At 34.0% G+C, this 27708-nt stretch overlaps 1 protein-coding gene across 3 annotated transcripts in view; it reads right to left on the reverse strand.

Moving 5' to 3' along the window:
• Positions 1-27708, reverse strand: part of PSMD14 (proteasome 26S subunit, non-ATPase 14) — a 46408-nt gene continuing 18700 nt past the window's right edge. For 2 of the 3 annotated variants that reach the window (XM_014880887.2, XM_014880888.2), the window contains 9 exons: positions 24037-24108; positions 23592-23711; positions 22449-22519; positions 21321-21471; positions 9417-9524; positions 6213-6287; positions 3780-3905; positions 2578-2640; positions 1-431 (listed from right to left, as the gene is read on the reverse strand). In XM_014880887.2, coding sequence (XP_014736373.1) covers positions 333-431; positions 2578-2640; positions 3780-3905; positions 6213-6287; positions 9417-9524; positions 21321-21471; positions 22449-22519; positions 23592-23711; positions 24037-24108 — 885 coding nt within the window. In that variant the 3' untranslated portion in view covers positions 1-332. Of the gene's footprint in view, positions 432-2577; positions 2641-3779; positions 3906-6212; positions 6288-9416; positions 9525-21320; positions 21472-22448; positions 22520-23591; positions 23712-24036; positions 24109-24439; positions 24463-27708 lie in introns of those variants that run through there. The other variant, XM_088168145.1, reaches the window with a different exon arrangement.

Genomic DNA, 27708 nt, shown 5'->3' on the forward strand with positions numbered 1-27708 from the left:
CAGATTTGTAAACATATTTTTATTATGTTGCAACAATCAAAATATATATGTACTACTGATTGCCGCCCTCCCCCCAAAATATTAAATGAAAATGTACTACAGTTTTTCCCACATCGTGTTCTTGAATGCTTGGGAATCTGTGAGGACCCTGACATAAAGAAACTGAAGCAAATGCACAATTAGAGACTGAGAGGTGTTATAGTGCTGCACTTACATTGCAAATGAAGTCAGATGTCTCCGTTTAATCAAATAGAGCCTCAACAGCCTCTGTTTTGTGAGTATTAGAAACAATAAACAAATATACACAGGAAGTATCACAAACGGTAACTCGGTTATTTAAATACAACTGTATCCAACATAGCAGCTAAACACTGGACAATGTTTGAGGTCATCAGCACATCCACATGCTCTTCTAAATGACGTTTAGGGTCCTGAAATACAAAGAATGCTGTGAGAGGAATGACTGAAACACATGTCTGAAAAATTTCATTTACTTAAAGTCTATTTAAGATGTCTGTGAGTTAAATGAACACAGGCCAGTAATGCTCCTACATTTTCCATTCTAGGAAGACCTAGCAAATGACTGAATTTCCATGAACAAAATTTTATTAATTCATACTAATGGTTAAGTTGAGGATAGGTTTTGGAAGTAAATTTCTATCCAGCATATCAAGAGTAACTGTGGCAGTTGTGAGTTAGTTTTAAGGACAACACACAACATGTGAATTTTATTCTACGTCTCACTAAGGCCAATATTTTAATCTTAGTTAGATTGCAATTTGTTTTCAGATCTTTGCACAAATGTGTTCTAATCCTGCAAAGATTCAAGCATCATCTAACACAGTCTTTGAATAGTTGTGTTGACTGCAAGAAAATGAGTGTACCTATACCCATAAAAACATGAACAATGCCTTGTTCAAATGCTCTTAGGAATTGAATGTTAAGCCTGAGCAGTTTTCTGAAAATACATATCCCCACACACTATTACTCAATTGATGTAGGCATTTGTGGGCATCTGCATGCAACAATAAGATTATTTCTGGTTGAAAATCATACCCATGCACTTCTTCAGTTTCACCACTGATATTAAATAATTAAGCACCAAACACTGCAAAAATATCAGGCATACCTCAAAAAGATGTCTAAACTTTATTATAGTATTATTGTAGTAATTCTTGTGTGTAAAGAAATTAAAATATGGAAGACAATGATGCATAGGAATTGTAATTTCTTTAAAAGATGGAATTATGTCAAAATGCAATGAATCCATCTAAATTTATATAGAAGAGTGCTACTGAACCAGTGTATGCTGCCCTTCTTAAATAACTACTTTTCAAAGATCACATAGTTCTCCAGTATTCTTTTTGTTCCTAACAAATTATACACCTTATAACACAATATCCATACTGTGAGTGGCTGCTCGTTTACAAAGCTTTTTACCTAAGTTGCATAAAAAACCCACTTGAAAATTACTTCACTGAACCATTTTTTAATTTAAAGAAAACTTTAAAATTTTATCAGGAAATAAATTATTTTCATTTTGAAGAACTATATCAAAATAGTTTTTTTTACGTATGCGTAACAACTAGTGAAGCTCAAGTTCTGTTTGAGATGACATCATAACCCTTAAAATACAACCCTTCTTACATATTTTATATGTATATATTTATGTATGTGTAGGTGTGCATAAACTCCATTGTTCTGAATGCTACAGAAATACATGAGTGACTGAACAATAGTGCAGATGTGTTATGACATTGCTGCTAGAAGCTGACACATAAGAGCAATCCAGAATCTTTTAAATTCTCTACTGCTACTAGCAATACAACAAGTACTGGTTCTTTAAGGACACACCAGATATTTTAAAAGCTATTTCTTGTTTCCATTGCCCTTCTTGAACACAAGCTCTTAAAAAATTTGCTTTGCTTTCCTCTTGCTCACAAGAATTGTCAAAATCAAATACAGAAATAGTTTTTTTTGTTGAGTCATTAAAAAGACATTATATCCTAACTTTGCAAAGGGATGGAATGAATTGAGTGGATATTTTTTGTTTCATCTGTGGTCCAAAACAGTTTTCCTCAAGCAACAATACAAAGGAACTCAGCCTATCTGCCAAGTGTGTCTGAGAGCTAAGCACTGACTTCATGAACTGAAGACAGGGGTGAGCTGGCTCTTTAGCCAGGATAATGTACAATCACACTCCCCTCACCTCTGTTTCCATGATCACCATTTGTTAAGTGTCTCCAGTTTGGGTCTCTCTGACACAGATTTGGATATCTTTATGTCTCTTAGAAGTAGTTAAACAAATGAAGAAGGAAAAGAGAACACTAAACTTCAACAGTGCTCCTCAGCATATAATAAACACACATGCAGAACACAGTTTGCAGATATTCTGCAAATTACCTACAGTCAAAGGCCCCGTTCCTTGCACAACCCCTAACAAAAATAAATTTATTATTTGAAGCATTGAGAATATCATGCACGTAGAACTAAAATCACCTATGCACATGTAAAAAATTAGTATGTAGAATGAACGAAGCATATAATTCCACCTCACTCTAATTCATCACACCTCACCTGCTTGCCAACATTTTTTATTGCCAGCTGTTCAGGTGTCATCTTATCTTCTTCTTCAACAGCCTGTGAAAGAAACACAGAAAAGGTCAGTGTTTCAGATTTCGTTTACTTTTTCCCCAAGCCACATATTCTCAAAATACAATTCCGTTCTTTAAAAAAAAAAAAAAAAAATCAAACAGCAACACATTTCAGAAAGTCAAAAGGAAAGGTACTTCAGCTTTTCAGCAGACGTGGTTTTAATTACTGAGTGTTAGTGCAAAAGATCAAGGAAAATACTTAAATACTTATGAATGGTTTTATTGTCAGATATTCACCAAAATGTTATTAAGCAAAATCCTTAAATGAGCGGTATCAATACTTAAAGATGGTTGAAAACGGTTAAAATAGTAAAACAGAACCAAACCCAACATTTTCTATACTGTTTCAACTATTGGAGATTTGATCTCAAAACATTTTTGTCCTGTTTAAAGTAATTTATTTTAATACTGTTATGTTGCCTTCAAATACAGTGTCTTCATAAAGTTCATCCACTAACTTAACTAGTGAATGTAATACTGACTTTTGGTTTTTAAGGACTTTCAAGGAGTTAAAAAAATAACACTTGTTAAGAAATACTGACATAATTACTATTTACAGAATGCTTGTTGAGATCTAGTATTTGTAAGAAATATTTCTAAGTGTGTCAGTATTAAAACAGTACAAGTAGCTGTGATTCCTCTTACTTATAACACCAATAACAAATTTCTTATCTAAACAGAACATTGAGTTGGACTCTGGAATGTGTTCTAAATACTTCTAGCCTATCTGCCACATGGTACAGATAGACAACCTTTATCTGCTACAGTGATCAAACAGTCCTTGATTGAAGGACTGAAAAATATGACTAACTGCTCATTCTGATCTACAGAAATTTTATATTCTCGTCACTAAGTAAAAATACAAAATTGATATGATCACTCACATTTCAAAGCAAAGCATATAACTAAACACTTTGACAAAAGTTTAGGGCAAAAAGTGTGGTGGCAGTGCCTGAGGAGCTAATCTAGCAACTTCACACAGACACCACAAGTAGCTTGATTAGTACGAACTACAGTCAATCTGAAAAAAGCTTGTGATAATCAATTCCTTCTGAAATTAAGCAACTAATTTCTTCACTTCACAAACACAGCTACAGTTATACTATTATTATGGGATATGAATACCTTGTTATAATTCTTAGCTAGTTCTAGCATCTCTTTCACTACTGTTTCATTGAGTTTGCAATGTTCACTGTAGTCCTGAAGTGTCAAACCTTCCATCCAACTCTTCTTATGCAAATTCAGCAGCATCTGCAAGACAAAACCTCTTTACAGCATTCACCATAAAATAGTTTCAGAGTATTATGAAGATCTCTTTGACAGGCAACTGATTTATAGTAAGAAGAATATTAAAAAAAATATTGATCTTACAATGTCAGTGTTTAAATAGTGGGAATACAATGATCAACTATTTTGCTAGATAGATTTGCATACTTTTTAAAGATTGAACTTCTCGAATCCTAAATATGAAAATGAGGCATGAAAACATGGGTCACATTTACTTTGACAGGAATATGTGCATTTGTTTACTGTGATTTGTTGCTTTTGCTGCAGGTTGAGAATGCACAATTGCCCTGTAGCAGGACTAAGAGAAAACTGAATACTTTAGCTGCCACATGAGGAATAGTTGAAGCTTTTGGCCTCTGATGAAGTTGAAAACTATTTTAATGCTTTGATTAAATTCATAAAGTAGTTACATAGGCTTCACTGATTATCTGTTCTGTATGCAAGCAACTGGCAGTTATGAGAAAATAAAATTTGAAAGTGACCAAAGCATGACTTGTGTGTCTTTGCCTCATATAGAATAAATAAGCATAAAAACCATCAGATAAACATGCAGAGATTTGATAGTGATAAATGCAGGCACTATTACAAAGGTTTTACTTTGACTTGACTTTCATGCCATCTTGAAAGAGCTAAGGAAGAGCTACAACAGCAATTTCTTTATTTTCATGAATAAAGGAAGTGTATTTTGTGGGATCTTCTGCACATTTGATGGCTGTAGGGAGGACCCTTTCAGCAAACAGTTTCAGCTCGCCTTCAATTTGTGAACATCTACTAGTTATTTTTGAGAACTGGTAATCCCTGTAATTGCTATCACCTGAATAAAAGTACCTGTTTCATCCGATGCAGAGCTTCCAAAGAAACCTGTCTTTAGAACATGTGAACTGAGTTGAAAGTTTGTGTCATAATTTGTGTTAGCAAGATCTTAGCTACTGACAGAAGGAGTCGTAGGCAAACTGCATATGGACAGTTTAGCTAGGCTATCTTGATTTTAAAATTAAGGTTTGGTGTGATGAGCTCCTAATCTAATACATGAAGCATGTACTCTTCTTACTACAGATGGAGATAACAGATCACCACCACCACGAGGGGGGTTTGAGATATGTATGAAGCTGCCTCATGAAAGATGTGAGAGGGAGTTGTTACCTCACAAATTAGTCTTCCTAACTTGGTCAAGATTATTCTTCCACTTGCAAAGGTAGTAGCTTACGTAAAGATATTGACAAAATTACACACTTGAAACTTCAGACAAGACTGAATTTGCCAAATTGTTGCATTTGACTGGAGACAATAACCCCCTGGAAGCCTCAACAAAATTTCCTGAGAGGGCTGGTTTTGTGGAATCAGTTACTCTTTTCTGTAACAGTGAAGTCCTGAAAGTCTGATACTGCACTAAAAATGGTTGTACATTTCACACATTCTTTCCAACTCCTCAATTTGCACACATACTCCTCCACTATTTGAAACTGGTTTTCTTCCTTATTACTTGTAACTCAAAAAGTCTGAATTCTGTGAAAAAACTATTCTGACCATTTAATCATAAGCTTTGAGATCAATTTATATCCCTAACAAGGTCATGAAAATGCACAGACATATCAGAGAACATACAATGAAGACAGAACCTGGCTTTTCAAGAATTAACTTCTATAGATGATATGTAAGCTTTTTTCTTCCTTTTTGTTTTCCTGGTTGAGACTCTCAAGCTAGATTTTGAATCTAACTTGACTAAGTTTGATGCAGAAAAAAGAAAAAACATTTGTTGTCAGTAACTCCATAATATTTCTTCTGTAAATTCAGGACATCACTACTTCCTGATATACGGTAACATCTTGGGGAGTTCCAATCATACTAACTGGAAGTACCTTTACAGCAAATAAAAACCCAACATCCCTTCATTATACATTCCATTTTGGAAAACACAGTTAAAAATTCCACTAGCTTCAGGAATTCTAGCCTGTGAAAACTGAAGGCAGCTAGTATGTCTTTCAGTTTCATCATTGGAAACTTTGGACAAACTTAGGTTCAGAGAACAGCAATACAACTTTCCATAAGGTCCAAAAATGTTGTCAAACTATTCATATAGTCATTAGAATGTGGTTTTAGAAAGTTTCATATGAGTGTACATTCAAGTGCTTTCTGGAAGAGAAGCCACCTATTCCAAGAGAGTTAAAACAATTACTGAGAGAAATAGCTGTTGAAATCTGAATATTGCCACAAATTTTAAATAGTTTGTATAATGCTCTTGGTACTCTGAATTAAAACTGAAACAATTACCTTCTGTTCTAGTTCATTCTTCCTGTAGTTGATGGTGATGGAATAGTAATGTCTGTTTAGTCCATGGATTAATGCCTGCAAAATTTAGGGGAGAAATTAAATCACCCACCACTGAAATGAAGCAATATCAGGAGAAAGCTAATTTCAATATAAACATCTTTAAACATCACTCAGAGAAAAGAGAAAAACATGAAGAAAAAAAATACAGTGACTATAAGGAGATATGAAGTAAATATACCTGGTTCTATTTCTTTTTTTGTGTTCATTAACTGACAGTTATGCTTTCTATTTCTAAACCACAGATTTTTTTCACACAGTAGCAACTATAATAAGAAAAAATGGCAACTGCCTTCAAACATTTGACCGATACATATGCACAAACATATTTCTCTCAAATCCTTCCTCTCTCAATACATTTGGTTATCACTCCTATCAAAATATTCTATTAAAATATTCTGCTACAAACAAAAGACTGTTTGCTATCTATTTATTTATAATCACTGTCAACATTCCCAAGCTCATTCTCCAGGGCACAACATGAAGAGGGATTAACTGAAGCAAAAACCTCAGTTAGAAAATGTGCATCAAATTAACCTTGGATTTTAAAAACAATTTTATTTTTTAACTGTAAAGGAAGAAAAAAACCCAAACCACCTTTTTCATTATAATTATGCCCTCTGCAAATACAATCTGATCAACTGAGATTAGTTTTAGTGATAGCTGTATGCATGTATTTTCTATTTTGCTCACATGCATTAGATATTTCCTTTTACATTTATGACCTAAAGAGTGAGTGGCATTAATATTTGGGGATGCAAAATTCCATGATCAAACCTCATCACAACTAACAGAGTCTATTTTCAAATAAGATTTCACATATGAAATATGCATTTACAAACAAGATACAATAAAGCATACATAAAGTATGCTTTAAAGTGATAAATACTTCTGTTTCAATCATTCCACCTATTTTTGTTTAAATACATATTTAGATCTATACAAAATCAATCTGTATTTGCATCTAATGCAAACTAATATTTCAGCATTACAAAATTATCTATATGAAAGCTGAAAATGCTTTCATCCAAACATTTTAAACAGATTTCTATTGCAAACACCTATACAAAGATAAAAAACTACTTGAAAAGTTATGAGAATTAGCACTTACAGAAAACCAATACTTGCAAACTTGTAAAATACAGGTTTTATCACCAATAAAGGAATTTATAGTTGAAACTATTAGCAGTAATTTCCACTACCATTTTCTTAACTCACTCAAAATGATTGCATATGAGGTTTTGGTGTTTGTGTATAAATTCACGTGTAGAGATCATTAAAGAAGTTTTCTCAAGTTCTTAAAATTTGACCAACAGGTTTGCCTTTTCCCACTATCCTTTCCCTTTCCTCCCTCCTTCCAAAACACTACCCTTTAAAATAGTGGGCAAATATAAAAGGTTAGCAACTGTAAAAAAACTGTTGGTAAGGGAACATAAGAAAAAACCACACACACAAAGAGGGAATGAAGCCAAGGCATTCTATTATTCTATTCTACATACTATTCTATTCTTCCTCTTCCTGAGATTTTAAATAATGTCTTATAATGTCCTGCATCTAGCCCAGCTGAAATCAGTATTTAGTTTGCTTCTGTCCTCAACTGGGTCAGAATTTTATTCATGGTTTAAAATAAAAGCAAAACGACACTGCAAGAGCTCTTGCAGCTTTACGAACAGAGTATAATTTAAAATTATGATTTTTATCTTAACAGTGACATTTGCAACAGCTCATTGCCAGCTTGCAAAAAAGCAACACAAACAAAAACTACCCATTTTAATAACAGAAACCCAAAATCCCATGGCCAAAATATGCCATGCTGTAGTGACAGTGATCTTAAAATAATGAAGCTGAACAATACTGCAGGGGTTTCCAAGGGAAAGCATTACACATGGTCTAGAAAAGCCCAGTTAGAAAAGCCCTGAAACATGCAAGCATGGGCTTGCCTACATCCTATCAAGAGTATTAGCTGCTTATTTCATACTCATTATTGTTTGCAGTTTTGACCAATTCAAAAATCCAAGGTAAAAACATAGCCTTCTGAAGCAGAAACTCTTTAATTTTAAGAGGCTTCTTTGCAAGCATTTTTATCAATAGCAAAGACTTTCAATGTATTAGTAACAAAAAAAACAACTTAGCTTTTGCAAGATAGGTATGGTGGTCTAGGACCACCCAAAGGCCGGCTCTCTTAGAGCACAAATTCAGCCATTATTTCAGTTCTGCTCTGACCAGTGGATGGTCTTTTTCTTCCATTTTACCTAGCAAAATATTACTTCTATTGTTCAAGTAATGGAACAAAAAGCAGGAACTGGGCTTCATGGTTTCAAGGATACATGCCTTTAGGATACATAGTAGGGGGGAAAAGTTCTTTAAAGGAAAAAACATTGAGGCAGAAGGACGATAGGGATAAAAGTATTAATCACTCCAGAGGATACTTGTTTCAGGACGAAAGCTATTTCTCAAAATAAAGGCTTGCTTCAGTGAAGACCAAAACTTATGTCTTTTTAGTGAAGTCAACTTCAGAAATCAAACTTTGAATATTTAGGTTTCACAAATGTGTATTCAAAAGAAACATTACAGCAGAAGCCAATCAGGCATCCATTTTATCCACTGAATATCCTCCTCCACCTTTTTTTTTTCAGCAAATTACTGTATTGCATAAAAATCAGAGATTAACAATTTAAGACACAATACAAGGTTTAATCTAGATTACATAATAAGCAAGAACCTCTATAAACTTAGAGTAAAAAGAAAACAGAGAACTTTTTCCATAATTTACTTGTGAGTAACATATCTTGAAGAAAGTGGAGATGTTGATAAACAGCAGTTTTTCAGCAGGACTGAAAACAGCACCTGTCTTGTATCAAATGGTATGTCATCAATTGTCACTGTCAAAAGTTTGCATTTCCATAAATTTATACTTGAATCTTTGCTGTACACATTAAATACATGCAATCACACTTAGGTAGTTAATTTAGGGATCAGTTTCAAACCCCTCACATATACATGTCCATTGACGAATCACTATAAATGCATGTGGAAAAATGCAATAGAGAGAACAATAAATAATTTGTGACATATTGTTTTAAGTACCTTTCCCAAAAATTGATGAATAAATCTTGCAATTTACAGGACTATCAGCACTAGATTTACCTGGATAGATGGCTTGTTTAAGTGACCCAGATTTGAAGTTGTTTGTCTTGGTTCATGTCCTAAGACCATCATATTAGCATTGATCAATCTGAAGGCATCAATAACAACCTGTAAAAACAAGATGTCAAGTCAATTCTTTTTAGAAAATGCAACTAATAGAGCTAAGCAACAGTGGACAAGGCACAATCAACTCTCATCTGTTTTTGGCCTTTATCCAGAAAATCATTTAATTATAATATTAATAAAAAAGAACCTCCTGCTGGCTATGTGATCAGCACACTATACTACCTTGTATTGTAAGGTGACACCAATTATTACCTTTTCTATGGAACTATAAGTTTTATATACATTATATCACCATATAACATTGAATTTTATGTACACGTACTCTAAACCTCAAAATTATGCATATGTTTGTCACCTAAATCTTATCCAATCAAAATGAATGACAGAGAGAGACTAAAACTGAAAGTGAGCACAAGCTAAGGGACCAAGTCTAAAGCCCAGTCCTGTCACATCAATTATACTACCACAATACTTGAAATGACAACAAAATTATAGCCAGCAAGGAACTTGCCCCATGTATTCCCTTCTAGTCAGATGCTTTTTGCTTCTTGTGACTACGAAAGGGTCTATAAACTGTCTGATGGATTAAAAAGTCCTTGTCAGTGTCATGCTCAGGAGTAAAAAATAGAGTAAAAGAAAACCAAGGTCATTTATGATTTAAAGGTAGACGGTAGGCAGTATTCAGTGCTGGTTTTTTGCAAATAATGTAAACCCATCACTGAATCTTACTCTGTCCTGTGCTAAATTACTCTATGAAAATTTTTGGAAAGAGAAATTCATGATCCCATGCAATAAAAACCCCAACCTATCCAAAACCTATAGGAGCTGAAACAGACCTAAGAACGTACTAACAATTCACTCAAACTCACTCTTGCTGTGTCCTGACCAGCACAGGTTCATACCTGCAAGACGAATTCTTGTTTAGGGTCCAGTTTTTTAACTGGACCAGTGCAGGTACAGCCTTGCACAGCCACTAAAACAGTACCAGGCAGACTTTGCAGGCAACTTGTCTGCCTATGTTTGAAGAGTTATTAACTTAAATCTCCTTTTAACAGCTTTTCTATAATAATTTTTATTCTTTTCTTCTCTGTACTATGGGTTGGACAACAACAGATACATTTACATGGTTGATTTTATATTTTGAAGAATTAGACTCCAATCTTGTTTACATTGAACAAACAAGAAATCAACCGCTATCACTGAAAGTCTGCAGAGAAAGTGACACTGAGTCTCCTACTTTGTTCCAGCCTTTTCTTCTCCATTGACAAAAATATTAATAACTATATAATGTGCAGTTTTTAGGATGACAAGAAAAAATATTGAGGTTCTTCATGTGGAAATGAAATTAACTGGCAAGTATTTGTAAACAGAAAAAAATCCACAAACTTATCACCTGTTGTGATTCACTTCTGAGACCCAAGTGAGACAGTGATGTTGACTTGAGTGTCACTAAGGGCTATTGCTTGGTCTCTCAGCCTCTGGCCAGATCCACCTGCATATGCCATATTTTCAAACTGCATGCAGAAAACCTCCCAAAAAGGATATTCTTTATTAAAAATGTTCAGTTGTGACCCAATTAAAGTGAGCTACCGGTGATAATTTTTTTTCCTGGACAATAAAAAAACCCCACAATTCAGATTTAGAATGCAGTCTGATTTAGTATGTTATCTGATACCAATGGTACAAAAAAAGAAATTAAATTTAGAAGAATTTTAAAAAATATCTAAAACAGTTACTATATATCTCTACATTCTTTCTCATAACATAAGAAGTAATTTTTTTTTTACTTTTTTACCATTTTTCTCTATTTTAGAACGCTTGTAACAAGCTTTTGTATCTATCTTTGCATTCCATTTTAACCAGATGCTCTAATTTATCAACACCTGGAAATGCCCAACCATAACAAACAGGCAGTATAAATTAAAAAAATCAAACAAACCAAGGGAAAAAAAAAAAAAAAAAAAAAGCACACCACCAGTTCTCCAGAGACTAGCTGGATAAAGGAAAAAAACTAAGCAAGCAAGCAAAAATCTACCCTGAGGAGCAAGAAACATGAACTTGTCAGTATACTAGAATGACATGGAGTTGCTTTATAGCTTACTATCAGCCCTGCTTCTAAACTTGAATTTTAACTGAGAACTTTACTAGACAATGTTGAGCTTATCCAAAAAGAATGGCATTGTCCAGCATGGATTTGTTTTGGAGCTTCAGCCACGTAAAGCAAAAAAAAAAAAAAAGGAAATTAAACTTTTTAAAAATTTAAAAAATTCAACATTTTGGTTAGAGTTTCCAGATCAGTTAAATTTCACATTCAAATATGAGAATAAGTTCCTGAGTTATTTATGAGTGATACTGAATATTGCTCAAACATCTTAATTTTGATGAGAAGTAACTTCCATTATGTTTCGGATATAAGCTGCATGGGAGTACACTGCACTCTTTATCTGTCCTCCTGAAGGAATGACACGCAAGTATTTCCTAAGTAGAACAAATATAAATCTAAGAGAAAGCAGTATAAAAAACTCAAATCACAAACACCAAATATTATGCTTTTAAAAGGGATAAAATTACAATTCCTACAATCTCAGAGGGGTACAAAAGGTACATGTGCAAATGCTATTTTTTGTCTTAGTTGCACTCTGATGACCAATGGTAACTAAATATTTTAACTACACTAAGATTAAAGGAATTTGCTGCTATCACTATAGCAACCATCTTAAGGAAACTAACATGCTCAGCAACCTGGAGGCTAAATTTAGACCTAATACACAATAAAAACATAAATACAACAATAAATCCTACATATTCATTTCTATGAAATGTAGTTGCTTTTTTCATAGCAAGTATAAATCAGTCTCACCTTTAGAAGATTACATAAAAATAAATAGACTCATTAATGTCCAGTGTACTAATGAGCAATGGGTGAAGTAGGTGTTAATTATGCCACAGTAAGATCCAAGAAAAAAGCCCCAGTGAGCACTTGGAGGTGTGTACAAGTTGAAGTCTCCCCCTCTATGTTTGTGTATTTCGAAGCACAGAATGATGCAGGCTGATGACAGAAACATGGTCACCCCTTATTCTTATGATGGAAACTTAAGACACAGTATTTTGAACAAAGAACTTCTAAGGATTAATTAAACCCAGCACAAATCACCACTCAGTTGCCTCAGATTTTTGTTGTAAAGAGACGGTATTTCCCAACCAAAAAATTTAAGCTTTCATCGTACTTAAATTACCAATATAATACAATACAGCATGCACTCTTTTACTTAAAATTTGTTTCCAAGCTTCATGCTAAACTCCTTTCCTGGAAGACATTAAAAAGTTAACCAGAAGTCTATGCTATTCGGATGTTTTCCAGAAATTCGAAGGTAATTTTTTTAATGCACTTCCATAGTGCAACTCTTTCACCACTCTGACCATTTAATTTTTCCTTGTGTAAGTGTCTCCAGACTTTTCAGAGGTCATTTCAACAGCAGACAGCTTATAACAAAACCATTAGCAGTTTGGCTAGCTTAAGGAAACCTCTTACTTTCCTTTTTTGTTTATTATCACTGCATGAATCTGCAGCATATGAGAGTTTATAATTTCTCAGGCTTGTTAAATTCATGTTAAAGGTCTGTTTTCTTGTTGAATAAATTTTGTTCATATAATGCTGCCTATTTCATATACTGAGTCTTTAATAGCACCTTTGGTCTATGCGCAACTCACAGATCAAAACAGAGGACTAAAATAGGGGTTGATGATGCTATTTACATGTGTGATTCCTGCTGTCTTCTTGTTAGTAGCTTTAATATAATAGAAGACCTTGTCTGTTTTGTAATTAACACATCTTTACTGGAGAGATATTTGGAAGTGATTGCTGTGAATATACTGGTTAGTAAAATAAACACAATCACACACCACTTTCTGTTATCAGACAAATTTGTGAATTGTACACATTATACTCCAGATCAACAAACTGTGATATAACAGCCAAGTAGAAGACACATTTATATAACCCTTTATTTTTCTGAAAATATGTATTCAATCTGACCTTGCAAATATAATTAGCTTGTGGGATGTGTGGATTTCAGTACCATGGATGCTTTACTAATTGCAGTTCTTGGAAATAGATACTAAATATTTGGAAGCTGCCAATACAAAATAAAAACTGCATCTTTTTGTACATCTGTCTTAGCTTCAAAATGCATAATAATCTAAAAAACAATAACTATACAGCATTTTTTTAGCATTTGCCTGAGGTCAACAGCCCACACTAGAGTCCATAGAATATATTTTTAGAAAGAAAATTTACAATTACGTCCTGTGTAAATTTCAGGACAGCTATAATTAATATGATTAAAATTTACTCACAATCTAAGATGAACACTGGACTCCTCAACTGCTAGCCAGACAGAATCTGGCCTCTTATAGTCTCCACACAGTTATTAAAAATAATGGCTTGATTAAAATATAGGGCATTTAGTAGCCAGACAGCTTCTCCTGAAAGTGTGAATGCTATCACTCTTTAGATTCTTACTAGCAGACACTGATAATAACCCAATATTATCATTTTTTTTTAAACAGTCTTTACAACTTTGTGGGGCATTAAAAAAATAAATTCAAGAGTACTGTACACACTTGATTCTTAAATCCCTCCAATATTAAATTTTCAAATTATACTGAATGAAATAGTTTTGTTTTTCAAGTTCCACTATATTTTAGTGGTAAACTTCAGTTAGGCGTAAGTCAGCCTTTATTGTTTAAATTTAAAGAAAAAAATCTAACATCAATATTTTTCCAGTGAAGAATCTACGGCATATGGTGACTATCTTTAAAAATGCTTTGTGTCCTTGGAATTCAAATAGCAATATATTGTTTATGCCATATGTTTATGAACAAACACACCAGCACTTAAAGACAACTGCAAAGCATAGAATGTGGTTATGCCAGGTGTGGAAAAAGAAGTAATGTCCCATCTAAAATCTCTTTTATCACCTGCAACTGACCTGTTATCAACTGCTTAGTTTGTTTCTAGATTCTTTAAAAATGAAATGGAACATGTGACCAGAGAAGTGCAGCTCAGGTTTATGACCATTTCGTTATTTATGCTGCCATGCACTGTTAGACAACTACAAGTGAAGAACATCTTCTGTCCCCTGCAAGCCCACAACATAAAAAATTCAAAGAAAACGTACTTTTTATGCCATTTCCAATGAAAAGCACTAAGAACTGAAACTGACTCATGCCAAATGCATATCACTGAATTGCTGTGATTGTGAGTTTGAAGTTTGCAACATGGAAATTATTTATAAAATGTCAATTTTAGCTCTGGAAAACATATTCCTAGGAGTATGTGCATTTTCCTTCTCTATCCTTGGAGAATTATTTACTTGTGGTCAAATCTGAAGTACAACTTCAATATCCATACTGGAAGGGGAAGAGAACTACAGCATAATACATTTATCTTGACAAGTGAGGGCATGCATCCATAACTCCCATGTAGCTGAGCCACAAGTTTTAAAGCTATATGCCTTAATGAAGATAAATGGACTATTCTCCAACCACCACAGTAAAAGGAAATTAAACATTTAATACTTTCCAACGAAGTCTTGGAACTTTCTGTTTTAGGGAAGGGCATGAACTCAAGTAACCTATGTAAATGGTTTAGTAGGCAAACATACATTAATTAAATCACAAGTCCAAAGGACATTACATAACAACTTTTGGGACATTAGAATTGATACTAACAATTTCATCACTCCATTAAAAAAATAAGATGTAAAATAGGCAAAATATGTTAATCTGGGTATGTATAACCACTCTAGAAAACATAACAAAACAGTGGTGCACTGGCAGTAATACAACAATGTCATTTATGCCTAGGTTTACACAGCCTGAACTAAAAATACCAAGTAGCCCATACTTTCATGCAGACACAATTCATCTCCTACAAATATGATTCTCCCGGCAAAAGAAAACAAATCTTTTCTGAATCAATGGTGATCAAACCCAGCACAAACACACAACTTCCTTACTCTCCAAACCAAGCTCCTATTGAAACTTGGCTCTTGCCTAAATCAAATGACAACGTTTCTATCCAGTCAATGGCAAGAAATAACATAGTACTGTGAGAGTATCTAAATGCACTGTACCCTGTGCATAATGTCCAGAAATGTACTCTTGATACATCAATTAAAATTGCATACTGCAAAGTTATGTTTCCATTTTAGAATTTTTCCAATTACGATAGATAAGTATTAGCAAATCCAGTTCTAACAACGAAAGTTGTTCCAGGTATAAAAGATTCTGACAAAATTGTAGGCACTACGTTTTAAAACACATTTTCTTCTAAATGCTATCTGTATAATATTTCACGATAAATAGATGCATCACCAAAGTAGTGACAATATAGTCAATTTTCTGTGTCATTAATTGCTTTTAATTATTAATTTCAACTGTACCCTAAAGACTGTTGAATTCACTTGTGTCTAGGGAAGACTTACTAAGGCAAAGATCAAGACAAGCACATGAAGTGGGGAGGAACAGTTAGGTATACTAAAAAAGTCTTGTTAGGTGGCTCCAATCTGCTTACACTCCTCACAGACTTAATTCTTAACGGGCTATTTTAAATTTCAGGCATTACACTAGTATCTCCACAAATCTCACTTAAGGATTGCTCTTTTTCTGCCTTCTTATAAAATAAAGTCTCTTTAAATCCCATGGTTAATTCAAACAAAGAAGGGGAAAAGACAAATTCAAAGGAAAATAATAGCACTTTGATAAAAGAGTGGAGGTTTAAAACAATGCAATCTTTCAAAAAACTGGTGTAAAACATGCTTAGGTGAAGAAAATCTTGAAGTTAGATGGTAATTCCAATATTCAGAAAATTAATTGTTAAATCACTGTTTGCTATTGGTTTCAGTGTTTTAGACTAACGTGTAATTCCAAATTATGAAACCATTCACACACATATTTGTCTTGACAAACTGGCAAGATTTGCAGCACAAGAACAGAAGTCACCAATCTGAAAAAGGGTAATATACAGGCAAATTAATCTAAACTGGAACATGAAAGTAGTGAAAGAGATCAAAACTACTTGCAAATCACTATTTTTATGGTCAGCACTCAACAGAATGACCATGTATTACTCTGAAGAGTAAAAAAACTGAAATCAGGTATTAACAAATCCGTAATGCTCATATACATCACTAATTACACACAGGTTGTCATTTAGATTTACAAGTACCAATGAACAAAAAGGGGGAAAGAGGTTGCTAAAACAAGTCCTCCAGCTCTCCTCAGGGTCTTCATTTGTATAAGGAGGATAAAACCAGCATGTATCTTTCTCTCCCTCCAGTACAAGAAGAGTAATTTTTTTCATACTTCAAAAATTACTAAAATAACAAATGATAAAATTCAGCACATTTTTTACCCCCTTTAGAATAAAATTCTAAAGCTCTCACAAGTTTAACAAAAGAAAGCAATTTTCAACTGCCAATGAAAAGAAACTGCACGCACAAAATGGTTTCGGACGACAGCTCACGAGAGCTTCTGACTCTTGGAAGTTAAAAACCTTCCAATTCCAGAAGAGGTTGCTTGGACCACAGAACAAGGTTCTTCAATGATGCATGTGGCAGGAGACAGTAGTAATAAACTGAAAAGAGGAGTTGCTGACCATATGCATACAAAGGGAAAAAAAAACAACTGCAAGAAAAATAAAATATTGGAACAGGAATTGCCACGAGTCTGTTGACTCTCAAGACCCAAGAGGACAAAACACTAAGTGAGCTGATGTAACTCAATGTTGAAACTGTGCTCAGCACAAAGTTCAGCTAGATGATCTACAGAGATCATTCTCACCTAGAATTGCTTTGACTTACCAGGCTACTCAAATATACATATTTATTTTCTTTTACCGTCTGAATGAGTTTAAGATAAGGATAAAGAACCACAGGAAAATCCTCTTATGAACATGGCAGGATCTGGTTTAAGCACAAGATTAAGATGCATAGCATATTTGTTCTCATCTGTCTGACTGAAATATAATTTATAAAAAAGTTATTGCAAAGACAACTGTTTTCCTCAGCAAATAATTAAAAGAATAATTTTGCCATAAACCAACAGTTCTTCCTACAAGTACTTCTGACAGTGCCTTACTAGAAAATAATACAGCCTAACAGATATGAAATTTTGCTGTATGAGCAAGAGATTTTGCTACAAATCCTGCTAAACACCACAAGCGCCAACAAGCTTCTCAGATGTACAAATCTGGACAATTTTGGATATTTTATCAATCCTTATGCAAGCACTTATTAATCAAGGGAAACAAGTTAACTCTCTCAAAAGAGAAAATCATTTAAAATGGTGACTTTGTTATAATACAGATTTAAATTTCAAAACACTTCATAGAAGAAAACAATACAGTGACTGCAACTCAGTAAGTTAATGCTTTTGGACTTAAAGATACTATGTTACAGTGGGTTTAGTGTAGTTAAATTTTTCTTAAGAGGTGATGAACAGCTGCTAAGCTAAGGTCCAAAAAAAACACATATATTTTTAACATTTGGCAAAGGTTTATGGTTCTCTGTACAGACATTTCAAAGTGTATGTTGGAAATAAATATGAAATGTCAATATTTAGCTTTATTCCAGATCTTTAATGAAAGTACTGCTTCTGTGGAATATTCTAAATATGTATTACAGCTTCCATTGCACAGATTGGAAAGGTGGAGGAGATAAAGAAAAGTTTATTAGTAAGTATAAAATGAAAAAACAACTAACCAGGTTGCCCCACTGGCCATATTTCAGCATGTTTAATTTGACTTCAGTCAAAGAAATCAAGCTAAAAAAAAAAAAGTCAAAACAAAGCTTTTCCTCTCTGCGTTCTGAGACCACCGACCTTCAGTTAAAACTCATTGCTCTGCTGCGAGTTTATTTTACAGACAACTAGAGCACTCTTAGCCTAAACATTGCAAAATATAGTACACAGTCATGAAGAAACACACTTTATGTGGAAGAATATGTATGTAGAGTAGTAAGATCACTATTTGGAATTACCTGTCCTTCATATGTCCTACTATATGTGTGCAAAATATTCCAGTCCTAAAATGGTCGTTAAAGCAGTTGGCATTTTATCCACATATGAGGGGTTTATTTTTATATAAGGATTTTATATGACTTTTTATTTTTGCTCATTGGCTTTAAGACATAAAATGACTGGTTTAAGTTTTTTAAATGATAAGAATTACAGGTATGTTTATTTTTAAACTGCAATCATACATCCCTGTGCTATGTAGAAAATGCCTAAGGAGACAAGGCAGTTAACAAAGAACAAGTTTTCATTTTCTACAGTAACAGGGCAAACTGCTTTTTAAAGTCTTAGCTAGTCAAGGTGAACCTGAGGTTCCTCATCAGAATTCACTGCAACTTCCTGACACATGAAAATAACCTCTGCCCCAGTTATTCTTCACTAGCACAACCATGACTGCTTCACTGACCATAAACTATGGCAATTTATATGGGCATGGACCTGCCCTGAGGCAGCTTTAAAATTAGCTAATGTGTTATTTTGGGCATTGCTTTTAAATACATCTAATCTCAGACAAAACATGCCATATTAAAATCTTCTATGCCACATGTTCACTGTATTTTTTTGCCAGACAGTCCTGCTAGTACAAGGTATAATGAGCAATGATCTTGGACTCACATAGCTAAAGCTCACCAGTATAGTGGTTACTACACTGCAAAAATTACCTCTGCAAGTGGTTCTTCATTTGCTGGTGCTGGCAAACGTAGATACTTTGCTGAAATAGGCTCAGCTCGAGCTCTGTAGCACATGAAGAGGCTCTGGTGCCATGATAAGTTAGCCAGGCACATGAAGCACTGAAACCTGACCTAAGAAACCCCCTTGAACTCCAATATATCTGCTCTTCTGTCAGTTCATCTAAAATCCAAACACTTTTTAGCGTAAGTGATCTTGCCAACCAGGATCATAAAATTCAAACACATTCCACATCTTCCAAATCAAGAAGTTAATTACAAGTGGTATTCATAATTTGGGAGATTCTTTTTATTTCTAAGCTTTAAAAGATGCACTTGCCAGAAACATGACAGATGTAAATTTTTTTAACGTGAAACCTGAGAACGTAATTTAATCTGACTGTAGCAGCTAAAAATGTGTATGAAAAACAAACATTACAAGACTTCCAGTAATCTCAAGTACTGGCAGCAATGCCATAAGAGCAGCTGTAACTGAAAAATGCTTAGATGGACAAAAATTTATTCACATTCAAAATAAATATGCCAAAGATTACTTTATTGAAGATCTCAAAGATCTCAAAGATAGACATCTATGTCAAACAACAGTGGCAATAAAATTATTTTAAAAAGAAGCATTTAGTGAGCACGTGTATTATAACAGCAAAGTGACTTATTGGGAGGCTTTTCTTCTTAATGGATTTAATAGCTAGTGAGGTCTAAATTAATTACTAGTAACAGTCTTGACAATTATATTTTGACAAAACAGAAAGAATCCTATTTCATCATTTCTATAGGAGTGGGAAAATAGAAGTTCTAGGAAAAAAAAGTTAGGAATAATTAAGTGTTCTACTGCATCTTTCCCTCCCCCCAAGAGTACCTGTATTTTCTTCTACTCGTTAAGCAATTGAAAAAGGAATAAAATTTATACAGATGTCTTATACCTTCCAAACAACCAGAAGATAATAATTTTTTAATTGCCTATTACATAAACGTATTTGCTGCAAAATTCAGAATTAAAAAAAAAAAACAACTGAAAACGCAACTGTAGCTTCAAAACATTCTGCTATGAAATTAAGAGAAGCCATAGTGTTTGGTCTTTTTAATAAGATCTGCCTCACAGGAAATATGATACTACAGTTTTATAGAAGATGAACACTTTTAAAATATTTATAAATTTACATGAATATCATCCATATATACTATGATGCATTTCAATAATTATTCCACAATACAATGGGAGTGCATGCTCAAACAAAACACCTCAGCAGTATTTTAAAGCAGTAAACCACCTAGCCAATTTCTGTACGTTCTGTAGTTTTTCTAATCCACTCTCCCTGTGGTTGAGCAAAATCGAATTGCCTCTCACATTTGCAGACAGCTCTGTGAAGGTGATAATAGAGCTGCTCCCTGCTGTCATGAGGCAGGAAATAGGAAAATGGCATATGGGGCTAGAAAGAAATAAAAAGAGAACTAAACAAGAACAAAAGAGATTTCAACAAAGGACAACTATAACCCAATATGCTTTGCAAGTTAATCTCTTTTCATAATAATTTAACCTACTTAATCATTTAACTGCACACTTTTCAAAAATTCAAATGCTTGATATCAACTTCTCTGTAAAGTTTTATTGCTCAAAATATTTGGAATAGAAATTTTAATAAAAATCATCATACATAACGTCTGCAAATCAATGAATTCTTAGTACCCATATTAAGGGGCTGAACCTATTTCAGTCTGTTAGTAAATAATCTCAGATTTTGTAGCTAAAATGTAATGCGTAAAACAATGTATAATTGGATTATTAGTTGTAAACCTGTTGAGTGACACCTGAATAGCAAAATATTAAGAGAGGATTATGATTGGTTATGTGTATTGACACAATATCAAAGATGTCCAGCCTGTTTAAGGACTACTTATGTAAGATGCAGAACAAACTGGAAGTGATCTTTTCATTTACAATGAGATTTTGGCTGGTTTGTTTGGTTTTTTTAAGTACAATATGGGCCTCCAAAAATCAAGTACTTACACATACTTACAGTGCTTCTGTATTAAATCTTAGTGAAGTACTTTAAAATAAAAAGCAAGCCTACTATACCTTTCCTTTTACACTTTGAATGGGATCCACCACCACAGCAACAGCTCTTTCTGATAAGGCTTCAAAGCTCTGCTGAGTATTGATATCTACACCAGACAACCAACAGCCAAAGCCGGGATGACTATGATACCAACCCACTACCATCTCAGGTCTGAAACAAAGAGGACATTGAGATTTTTAAAAATATAAACACTTATCACAAGAAGAAATAGGAAGATATCAGGGTATAAATTAGGATGAGCTGCAAAAAAAACACTGTTAGTAATATTTAAATTACCATCATGGTATGGTGAAAACATGGACATGAATAAATGCGACAAAAGAGGGATATCATTAAGGGATACACATTAGCAGTGGTAGATCATGCTTTCAGTTTTTCACCCTGTTACCACACCTTCCCTGAACCAGTTTTTACCCTTTCAGCACTTGAGTAAATATCTACTCTTTAACTCCTTGGCGTCGAAGGTTGAATTTTCACGGCAGAAAGTCCATTTCAGACATGGACAACGGGAACCAACGGTGGGAAAGGATTAAATATCAATTAAACCAGCAGTAGAACTAGGAACTCAGTCAAAAAGCAATTTGCACTGTTCTGTTCAGCTGCTGAGCCTTTTGCTAACATTAATTTTGAAGTTTTTCCCACAGTAAAAGAATTTGAGCAAGCAGACGACAACTGTTGAGAGTCAGGAGTGAAATAAAAATTTGTTTAAATACTGGGATCTTTTGCAAAATTATTTTCCCTTTCTTTTCATTAAAATTTCTCATGAATAAGCTATAACTTCAAAAATTTAAAAAAAAAAATTCTTAAAAGGGTTAAATTAAAAAAAAATCAATCTTTTCAGCAGGTGCTGTGTAGTAATCGTCTATGCTAAACTGAGCAGCACTGTAGTCTTTCTGGACAATAATCAAAGCTGTAGGTTTAATAAGAGTGACAATCTCCTGACAACTGAAATGCATGAGGGGGACTGAATTACAGGCTATGCTACTCACCTAATTTTTTGGGCAAATATTTATTTTTAAACATTATTAATAGCCCTTAGATCACTAGTTTTGGAGAAATCCAGCCGTTTCTTCTAAAAACCGTGGAGGGAGTACTTGTTACAGTCAGCCCTCTTTACAGTGACTTACCTTCCCGTCTGTTTCAGCATATCCAACATTTTTGCTTGAAATACAGGATCAACTGCCTCCACACTGACACCCTGATTTAAAAGACAGACAAAAATCATAGTAGCTGTACATGAAGCAATATTATCTTTTAACTTCTAACTTCACACAAACAAAAATATTCATAAGCATCTGTTTAAAAAGGCAACCTGAATACTTTAGTACGATATGACAGAGCACCCTTAAATGCAAAATATATTTTTTAGAAATGTATTTCAATGTGTTTTTTAAAATGCTAAGATTATTTTGAATTGCTATTTAAGTATCTTTACTATGAGTAAACATGATTAAATAGGCATAGGAATTTACCTTTTCCTCCTCTGTTTTGCAAATAGTGGCCTGTTGTTTGTCCCAAGTTCAGCTCTACACGTTTTATTCAAGATAAATATCACATATTGGCTTTTTGCAGATTTTTATATTATGCACATGTATAGAATAAACTCAGGACAAAAGAATTGGAAAATTTCATGGAGTGCAGCTCTGAGATACAAAGGAATCCTCCTATGCTTGTTTTAAGAACATTTCATTCTAGTTACACAAAATAAAGCATCATAAATTCCAATTATGCACCTTGACTCTTTGTCTCTAATCTGTTCATAAAATGGGTATTCTTACTCAAAATTTAAATGCATTTTATTTTCAAATTACAAAAGTATCATTTAAGAGATATGCAACTAAGATCAGTGAAAGATCAAGTTTGAAGTATATAGCACCATCACAATTAAGGGCATGATACACTTCTAAGCAAACCTTTTATATTTTGAATCTTTCTGCTGGCTCATAGTATGAGTTCTGAAAGTTGTCAATCTGTAAGTCTTGAAAGTCATGTCATACACTATATTTATACATAGAAAAGGATATAATATCTCCATATATTGATATACACACTTAAGTACTAGCCTTAGCTAAAAAAGAAGTTTTAAATACATTTTTTTTTACTGAAACCCTTTAACCATTAGACTTGTTTGTATTATAATTCACATCTTATATCTTCAGATTGCTTCAGTGAGGTAAAGCACAAAAAGCTTTTAAAAAATAAATTTACCCTAAGAAAAAAAAACCAAACAAGCAAATAAAATTATCAAGGTCTAGATGTAAACAACTCACCGTTCCAGACTGTGGCATTGCAAAAACATCAATCACTCTCACAGTATAATCATCAACAAATTCCCCAAGCATCAGACCCATAACTTCCATAGGGACACCAGCACGACCATGCTTCAACATCTGGAATGAAGACCAAATGATACCATATGTTTAACAGAAGCTTTAAGTTTGCTTTGAGATAGTTTTTTCAGCCTTTGTTGATCTCTAGTTAATTTGCAACTTGTAGCACTTTTGGAAAATGTAACAAACAATAAAACAGTAAAAACAAAGCCAACAAAAGAGAACTAATTAAAATAAGTTTCTGAGGGTTCCAATCAGTATTAACTTATTTTTAAAATAAGTCTGGCCAGCACTTAGGCAACACGAGTCCATTAACTCTGGACTGCTGCCAGGTGCTCTAACTCCAGCATTATATTCAGACACAGTACGTACACAGATCACTTACTTTCAGCAGTGCAAGGGAAGAGATATAAACCTGTTCTGCTGTATCGACTGCCGGAGCATCTGTTGGTGGCCCCTATAAAATGAATAAACAATTATTTTCACCATCATTGTTATTCTGCAGTTTCTAAATATTTTCTTTTGTTCTGTATATTACAAAACTTATAGAAAAATGCATATGCAATTGCGACTTCATGGGTTAGATGTAGTTGTTACAAACAAAACAAAAAAATTGCATACCCAATTCCCAAACCCTTCTTTACAGCACCTTCTGTCGCTAACATTATTCTGTAATAGGTCACTCAGCCATCATCCTGTCGCCCCCATCCCAAACAACACAGTCTAAAGAGCAACCTCATCAGAGCCAGTCAAATATAAAGCAGGCAAGTGTTACACTGGATACAAACCTGTTACAAGCCATTCAGGCTAAGAGTCAGATAAGTTTCCATTAGTCAGCCTTGCTGCAATGCTAATCTTCGTCAGCTGTAAAATATAGCCAGTTCTCCAATTAACTATGTGTTTCTTACAGTGGTGTGAATGTAAATGCTGCTGGGCTAGCATGATTAACTGGCACCAACACAAACAGCAATTTCCCTTTGCTTCATCAGCTTTCAGCTAAAGAGGACTTGCAGATAAAGGCTATGGGAGTACTTTGCAGATACACTGGTACAGTGAGAGAAAAAATGGACCTCTGATCCCTAGGTGGAAAAGCTGTGAACAAAATACTTTGCTCTTTGCCTTATGAGTAGTTATTCAAAAATTAGCACAACTGTCCCAGGTGTGAATGATTGGTTGAAACAGGTTCTGTGTACTGTTGAAATTGAAAAACACAGGAGGCAGCAGTTTAAATGTTCCTTTCTTGAAGAACAAGAGAAATATTGCTGTTATATACAGAATTCCATATCAGTGTAATTCATTACAGCCAATTAACAGCACATTCACTACTTTATTACCAAATTTCCACTGAAAAGGCACAGCTTACTTCTGCATGAGGTGATATAAACTTAGAAGGACAACAAAACAAGTATAGGAAAAAAAAGATATTCCACATCAAGTTAAAAGAGGAAAAATGGTGCCTTTACACAAACATTTTGTAGATTTAGAATTCTAATTCCATAGTTATAACCAAAATTGGGGAAAAAAAAGTTTTGAATAAATTCTTAATTTTTCACTTTAAGTGAAAAAATTCAACACAACATGCATCTGACATACAACATCAAACAAGACATAGCAATCAACACAAGGCATTTCCTCCTGAAGATAAAACCGGATCCTTAAGTAATCAAGACATTACATTTGCACAGGAATTATCCTTTCTGCATACTTGGATTTTCGCACACACAGAAGAACATCATTCTTCAGAATAAAGCTTTAAAGACAGTAAGAAAATTCAGTTGTGGGTTTTCCCCCGTCTAAAGTCAATGAATCTATGAGTTCTATATCCAATCTTTGTTATGAATCCAATATTTGTATTTTGAAACTCACATATATGCATGGGTCTGTCAACCACATCCGCTTCCTAACAGCTTCAAATCTCTATTTCCAACTTTGATACTGCTGACCATCATCTCTCAGTATTTGCCCTTCCTTCTTACTACTCTCTCCTGGTTCTTCTGTCACTTTGGCCTTTTCATCAACAAGCTTCCAGCAGGTTTCCCTGCTTTTCACCTTCCATAGTATTCTCACCAAAGGTCCATTTTTCATCAACTTCACCCCTTCATCAAGCATTTCTCTGGCCTAGCTCTAGCCCAACAGTGAGATGCTGCAGTGGAGAAGTCCTCCTCTAGCACTCACACTGAAAAACTCTATAAGCAGTTCTTCAGAACATTTCCCAGAACCAGATGGGCAGAGCACCTGCATTACTTATCCCAAATTTTCTGCAATTAAATTGTTTGACTGGCAAAGCTTAAAATGCCCAATCATTTTGTAATGCTGTTCCCATGTTTTTTTCTCCATAAACATATCAGTTTACTTTTTAAACTGCATCTCTCCTGTTTTAAGTCTATTCACTTGGAAATGTTCACTTAGAATTTGGAAAGCACAAAGACTCATGTTTTCACTTAATCAACGCAAATAAAAAAGCCTAGGTATGCTGAGTTTTAATTTTAAAAGTAACTTACTAGTTTGTTAACACAACCCTTTTTTCATACATATTTTCTCCCTATTTTCCACCAGTTCTAGACCAGAGATGATCTGAAGGGAAGATAAAAGTAACCTTGCGCTTTAGGAAGAACCAAAATACCCATGCTGTGATCACCAAATGCATTCTACATTTATTCCAGATTTTGTTTAACATTTCACTGTAAGCAACCATCCCATTACACAATTCAGTAATTTTAAAAATAAAGAATAGCATAGTAAAAATCTCCTCTAGATTAGCACAAATAGTTCCATGATTTCTGGAAGGCTAATCTTGCTGTTGACTGACACTAGCTAATCAAAAATCAGGAACTTGAACTGAAGCTTACTCCACAGACTATGGCTCTTGGATGAGCTGTCCTCTATGGAATTCTAGTGTCTGTTAAAATCACACTGACACCTGTCCTGCAGCTGAGGCATTAATCACAGCTCTGTCCTCTATATGGATGCCTATGCCCTCAACTTATAAAAGCTTATTCTTCAAAACCTTTCTCATTTTAGGATCAGTCAGTAGATTCACCACTTACAGGGACGAAACAAAGACAAACATTAATACATTTTGTTTCTGTAACAAAGCAAATGAATCACTTTTAGCTTAAGTGAAGGGTAGGAACTAGAGCAGGGTGTTCCTAATACTTCCTTATGATTTCTATATTCCTTGGAGCATCCAAATGCTCATTTACCTTGATGATGGTGCACAAGAGGGGATACTTAATATCATACTTCATCAAATTTTTAGGCATTCTAGGAGATAAAATAGTGGTTTTTTTGAAAACTTACATTGAATTCCTGTTGCCAGCACCCATGGTCAACAATTTATTTTCAGCATAGTAAATCCTGCTAATTCATAAAGGAATTCTTCATTGGTGTAAACCAACTTGCTTAACTTTTGCTATTTTCTTAAAGCCATAGTATTCACTGCGAAGGATTTTACATACTAAATGTGTTTAAATATATATAAAAATTACTACATAAAGGATTAGGAAATATCAACTGCACACTTCATCACTTCATTTTAAGCACATGTAAGACATAGTAAAAATATCAAACATGAATTTCCACTCTTACCATGCAGTTCAACCAATTTACCTGAACTCGTAAAAATTAGCTAATGGTAGTACACAAGGCAGGTCTGTTAATTCTCAGTCATCTTATAAACAGACAGCACATACCAAGTATTTCCTTGGTCATTGATGCTTCTTTGTGTGACCTCACTATCTCCTTTCCATCTGCTCTGCTCTTCTTATAGATTTTAATTACTAGCTAGATTATGGGAAAATTAAAGTCCCCATTGCACCGTACCAATTACGTGTATTAATTTTCATATTAATATTACTTTCTTTGTTTTGAATATCAATTACAATGAACTGCTCAAAAGAGTACTGAAATTCAGGAATTTTGAGGAGGAAATGATCCATAGGTAAAGTTTCACATTATTTTTCTACCAAAGATAAACTGCCATATAAAATACTATATGCATGCATTTGCTGTTCTTCAGAAAATTCTACACCAAAGTTTATGAAATTCTTAACATAAA

The sequence above is a fragment of the Sturnus vulgaris genome, chromosome 7 (assembly GCF_052056855.1).
Source record: "Sturnus vulgaris isolate bStuVul1 chromosome 7, bStuVul1.hap1, whole genome shotgun sequence".
In the NCBI taxonomy this organism is placed as follows: Eukaryota; Metazoa; Chordata; class Aves; order Passeriformes; family Sturnidae; genus Sturnus; species Sturnus vulgaris.